Source organism: Dermacentor silvarum, chromosome 2, assembly GCF_013339745.2.
Source record: "Dermacentor silvarum isolate Dsil-2018 chromosome 2, BIME_Dsil_1.4, whole genome shotgun sequence".
Classification (NCBI taxonomy): Eukaryota; Metazoa; Arthropoda; class Arachnida; order Ixodida; family Ixodidae; genus Dermacentor; species Dermacentor silvarum.
The window spans coordinates 110,104,235-110,110,193 of NC_051155.1; the positions used below are offsets into that span (position 1 = coordinate 110,104,235).

The 5,959-nt window shown below is 40.0% G+C and overlaps 1 protein-coding gene across 1 annotated transcript; it reads left to right on the forward strand.

The window, feature by feature from the left end:
• The first annotated feature begins 1,278 nt into the window (after window positions 1-1,278).
• On the forward strand, window positions 1,279-4,368 carry LOC119441688 (uncharacterized). The gene is made up of 4 exons (XM_049661533.1): window positions 1,279-1,330; window positions 2,016-2,090; window positions 3,477-3,515; window positions 4,094-4,368. Exons 2-4 carry the CDS (start codon window positions 2,027-2,029, stop codon window positions 4,339-4,341), a joined length of 351 nt encoding a protein of 116 aa, XP_049517490.1. The 5' UTR covers window positions 1,279-1,330; window positions 2,016-2,026; the 3' UTR covers window positions 4,342-4,368.
• The last annotated feature ends 1,591 nt before the right edge of the window (window positions 4,369-5,959 follow it).

Consider the following 5,959-nt stretch of genomic DNA (forward strand, 5'->3'; position numbering starts at 1 on the left):
ACTGCTCACTAGTTTTCTAGTTTTGTCTTAGACAAAATAAACATCACAGCGTTAAACAACATATTGCATTCAATCTTCTTTTCAGTTAGAAAAAAAGTGGATTTCACACAGCTGTGGGGCAGGGTGAAAAGGAGGACGTGGTGCAAGGTAAGAAAACGTCGGTCGTTTTATGCATTGAAGCGCAAAAGTAACTGGAACGCCAAAGCATTTCTCTGAAAAGTTCGGGAATTATTATCTGTAAACTGGTGTCATCATCAGAATTCGTTCCAAGTGGAATTGACTTGTGACCTCCACGGCGAGAATTTCAAAATTGCAATTAGGCCATAAGATAATTAGTTAAAAACTTAATTAGAGAACTTTTGTTGTTTATTCTATTATGCATTTCAATTTTCTTGCACGCAATTTCCGCCTCTTAGAGTAGACCAGCTCATGAGCTTGAATTGTGATATCTGCCAGAGGCAACCTTTAAACATTTTTGAACTGTTCGCTGAAACAACCGATATATTTATAAGCGAAATCTCAAGTCACATATACAAGCGTGTTTATTATTATTATTATTATTATTATTATTATTATTATTATTATTATTATTATTATTATTATTATTCACTGGTCAGTTTTGTAGTGTTTCTCAGTCAAAACCTTTTCTTGATTCACAATATCCGTGCACAGAGAAATTTATTTTTGTAGTTCTAAAATTTATGCATACAGTTATAGCCGCTTCAGCCTCGTTTTGAATAAGGCTAAGCACCTAAAGAAAGTATGCAGTGGAAATAAACTAATAGCACTTAAAAGCTGGACGAGAAGCGTCAAATATTGGAGCGTGCTTTATGACACGATTCAACTGCAGCACAGTAATAGAAATGAAGAAAACGAAACTATCATTTCCAATGGTTCCTTATTATAAGAGACCAAATATATTCATAATCGAAATAGGGAAACAAATAACGATATATTTATTTATTTTTGATTACATTAACATTCAATTACGAACTCCTTTGCATCGATGTTTCTCTTAACTTAGAGTTAGGGTGAGCAATTCCTGCACAGCCTAAGCTTGCAGGAATTAAGGTCATTATTTTTTGCTTTCGTCACAACTCTGTTTCTGGCCTATTGCTCTTCATTGCCTCACCGACATCGCGATAACATTTTTCCTGCATGCTAGACGAGCATCCCATTACTCCAGTGAGCGACCCATGGAGATAGGAAAACCCCAGAGATTGCATTGTGTTGGCTGAAGTGGTATCTTTGTTCGTAGAGTATATAAGAAAAGTCGAATTCTCGCGAAGCAACAAATTGCCAGCCGACCACCAGACAGGAGACGAAACCGGTAAGTGCCAACTTTCGTTTTGAGATATTAGAGATCAATTTGTCGTCCGTACGATGTCGGTATTTTACGCGATGACGGAATCTTTCACGTGTGGTTCAGAATGTTCAATAACGCTTGACACGTCCAAGCTATCTAATGACTCTGGAGTATTAGGTAAAAATGCTCAAGGAAAAGATTTGTCTGTGGCTTAGCAGCGGATACATATAGAATGAATGCATTAATAAGTAAGAAAGAGGCAGGAAAGGTTGAAGCGTTAGCGAGGAGGAAGGTATCAGTATGACACCCAGCACGGGGGGAATAGGAAAGTGTGCACATCAGAGGCACACCAAAGAGCTTCCTTTAGGCGTAGCCCCGTAGCACAATGACAAATCTTTCAGGTTCTTCGTGTTCACAAACCAATGTACATGTCACTTCAGAAGATCCAGGCACCTGCTTTGAAACAGCTAAAACAGTTTTGTTACAGATATTCACATTCTGTTTGATGTCGAAGTTTACACACGTCACAGATTTCTTTTGACTCGCTTGGCAGAGGAGTTGGGTCACCGAAACAATAATTCTCCAAAGCAGGATGTGTCGCCCCACTTTTCAAGCACGCCGTTGATTTATTTTTCACAATTGAAAGCTCCCCGCTATTTTTCTGTATTGCAATTATTTCCATTTTGTGTTGTATGACACTCATATGCAGGTCCTTGCACCATGAAGACTTGCTTGTGGCTCACCTTGCTATCCCTCGTCACCGTAGCCTGTGAGTTTGGAGGATGTCTTAATTCGACGCGTTACGTGTAATAAATGCTCGTTCAACTAGCAGTACTATGACCGTGAAGTGCTACGTTACGATGGCAATTTAAGCAACCTCGGACACATTAGGAGCTTGGTAGGTGCAGGCAAATGAACCTTCCCTTAAGTTCTCCAAAACAAAAATGTCACATGGGAAAGCCAAAACATTCTACTTGCACTAACGCCTGTCATGTTATAAGCAAAATAATCCTTTTCTATTTTACGTTGCAATGATTTCCTTTTGAATAACATGCCATTCTTCCATATCTAAACTTGTAACAGCGAGTTAAGATAATATAGAAAACGCTAGGCTCTCGCAAAGTATCACCCCTTCAGTCACGGTGTAAACACTTGTGGACGTGACTTGTTTTTGCCATTTTTATTCAGTTGTGGCAAAGAACAGACCATAAAAATAAAGCTTAGGGCAAATCGAACGTTCCACTTGCCTGAAGTACCTTTATTTTACTTCTGAATGAAATCTATCGTTACTGAAGATCGCTTTGGAGAAAAGCACTACAGTGTTTGACGGCAGGTGAGAAGTCAAAAAAGAATTTTTTTTTCTTTCTAGTAATGCTTGCAACCAATAATTTAACTGTACAAGTAATTCGCCCCCATGATTAAATTATTTCTTATGAAGAAAGGCATCATTATTGAGTGCACAATAATTAGATGCGAAATCAACCTGTAATTGTGGGCACTCGTCATAAAATGCAGATAAAGTCATTCTGTCACCTTGACTTGCTCCTAATGAAGCCTGGAGCACATTGGCATAAAATTATGCATGTTTCATACATTTATAAAATTTCCGACGTTAAATTTCAGTGACTTCATGGGTACTCGGTTTCATTGTTAGCTATCAATTATGAGCACATTCAAATAAACATCCAGTTGACGTTTAATCAATACACAATAGGCTGTGAAACCACACATGCCAAACGTGGTGGTATTTCCAAGCATGTTTTATTTATATTGTCCACTTATTCACGGTGTTTATTGTGTGACCCATCCCGAATGCGACGCGACTGATTACGTTTTGAGAAATTTCAAAGAACCTTTGTTACATTTTGTGCCCTTGGGGAAATAAGGCCTATATAAAAAATATGTTATTTTTCACTGACACTCCCTGGCTGCGGATATGCACCATATATATGTATCATTTGACATTACTACAAGAATGGTTTAAATGAGTTTAATATGGATTTCCAAATAACAAGTGTTGTATTAAATTATTTTTGTTGTTTTTTTCATATGCAACGAAGATGGGGCAACACTGTGAGTATTTGAGTAGACATAATATAATTAACGACAAGATTATTCGACGCCCGAATATTATACTTATCTGGGCCACCACTTTTTTTCTTTTGTAGAGCCCCGCAGGTGGCCTTGGGTAATCCTGTTCTTCCCAAACGTAAGCATACAATATTGTGCCATGTCACTGCGCTTTCAAAATTTCTGATTCCATTGTATACTGGTTCTGCGTACGGCTTCAGAGAATGAATTTCTTATGTGAAACACATTTATGCCGCAACACAAGTTATCCGCTTTCCCTCAATGATCTGCGCATTTACCCAAATTACGCATAATATGTATTGAATGTTTGTAGGACAGCGCAGTTGTGATATACGTACTTCGAAATTACAGAAGCATCACCATTTCAAATTGGCACGTTGCGAAAATGTATTACGGCAGAGCATCTGCAGAATTATGGCAACCAATGTTTTGTCCCAACATCCAATAACCCAATTTGTTTTGATGTCTTTCCCCTTGTCTTATGCGTTGGAAATCAAGATTGTTCTTATATATGCCTAGTTACTTGGACTAAACATGTATTTATCATGTAACTACCAAGCCTTCTCATTCTGTGAAACATAGCAGCATCGTAGGTGGCGTAAAGAGTTTTGTCTTCGATTGCCAATAATTATTGCTACATTCGCTTATTCTCTGTTTTGTGCACTTGTACCATTTTCTCGCTCCTTATTTGTCCAGAGGCTGAAGAAGATGCACTTGAGAAAGCAGGAAAGACACTGGAGACAGTGGGACGGATCCTGCAGGGCAAAAATGTTGCTTTAACTGACGAGGCGCAAGAACAGTTGATCAACGCTCTTCGGGTTGCGTCTAACAATGGCGAGGTCTTGAGTGAGGATGGCTCCGAGTACTTCCTGCCAATCATCATTCGTGGAGTCGTTCAGGGTGCCATCGCCCACGCTGTCCACAAGAAGTTGAACAAGGGCTAAGAACACTGCCAGTGAATAGCTACAACGGGATAACTAAAATGTGATGAAAAAAGAAAAAGAACACTTTAAGGAATAGAACAGCCAGTTGTTTGTTCATAATCGTCATAGCCACGTGATATGGCATAAAATAAAGCTTTGTTGGGTACAATGAATTTCAAATCTGTGTCTTTTGTATGCACTGCATTTTTTTTCTTTGACCTGAAAATGTGGACTTTGGCATGTGAAACTGAACCTTATTCACGTGTTTGTCGTCATTTTCAACGCACTGTATTAGCGATGAAAAGAGAGATAAAAGAAATGCGTTAGAACTCGATGGGGCACGACCGCACACAATACGACTATACCAATGATGTCAGGAGTAGACAATCACATTGTTCAAGTCATGGCTACATGATAATACAGGCTGCCATGAAAATTGCATATCCCCCAGATAACCCTGGTCAGATTGCACTCAACGCGTTCATTCACTCAAAAAAAACTTTTAGGCTATTACCAATTCCCAGGAGCTTTATTAGAGCCTTAAAACACGTCTACGGAAGTCGCAATCGCATCCTCAGCGGTCGGGGGTAAAGCTTTACAGTGCTGGCACGTGCAGAATGGTACTATTAAAGCGAAGCTTCCTAGCCAAACCTTTCCGGGCACTGCGGGGTTTGCTAGCTGGTTGGTGCTGCTGTTGTTTTCTTGCAAAAAGGTCATACACAGCGCAACATTGATAGAAATAATCGGCTTATGGATACCCCCATCTGCACTACCCCTGCAAACACGCTGGTATCCAGGTGTTTTCTCCTCAGAATTCTGCAGTGAAACAACGAACTGTACATTGTGGTTTACGGCAAACTCTGCTGGTAACTTGCTACCGAACACTTTTCCGTAGGTAAAGAACAGTGATTTCCGTAGAACGGACAGCCGTATATCAGAGACCGTAATACAAAATATGAGTGCTTTCGTATTTAGAAAACGGAGGACATTTTATGCAGAATCTGTACTATATGGTTCTACCAATAATATACAGGTGCTTTCCGTATTCAGAAAACGGAAGGCTCTGTATTCTGAATCTGTACTATACGGTTCAACCGTTGAAATACTGGTGCTTCCCATGTTCAGAAAACGGAAGAATCTGTGCGCTGAATCAGTATCGTTTCAACCCTGGAAATACAAGTGCTTCCTGTAAACAGAAAACGGAAAACGCTTTGTGCTGAATCTTTACTATACGGTCCAACCGTTAAAATACAGGTGCTTACTCTGAACAGAAAATGGAAGATGATGTGTGCTGCACCTGTACTATACGGTCCAACCGTTAAAGTACAGGTGTTTCCCGTATTACGCTTTACAGATCACATTCAATGTTTGAAGAATTTACTAGCGGGGCTATAGGAGTGCCTAGGACGCACAAAGGTCAACCAACTTTTGTCGCTGCACTATCTGCCGGGATCAGCCAGGCAAACATCTGCGTTCGGAAAGTTTATCCAGTGCTCTTCAACGCAGGTGATTGCGTGGCTGAACCCGGCTGATGGCGCAGCGATGCAATTCGGTCGACGCTTGTGCGTCCTTGGCTCTTTTGTCTTCGATAGTACATATCCCTTAAAGCAAATGTTATGAAGGCAGCTAAAAGCAGCAG

Excerpts from the sequence above, each read along its gene's own strand:
- LOC119441688 (XM_049661533.1), top strand. The coding sequence starts at position 2,027 with ATGAAGACTTGCTTGTGGCTCACCTTGCTATCCCTCGTCACCGTAGCC. Across the intron at positions 2,091-3,476 it reads AGCCTGTGAGTTTGGAGGAT|CCCCGCAGGTGGCCTTGGGT; the intron begins GTCTTAATTCGA and ends TCTTTTGTAGAG. Across the intron at positions 3,516-4,093 it reads TAATCCTGTTCTTCCCAAAC|AGGCTGAAGAAGATGCACTT; the intron begins GTAAGCATACAA and ends TTATTTGTCCAG.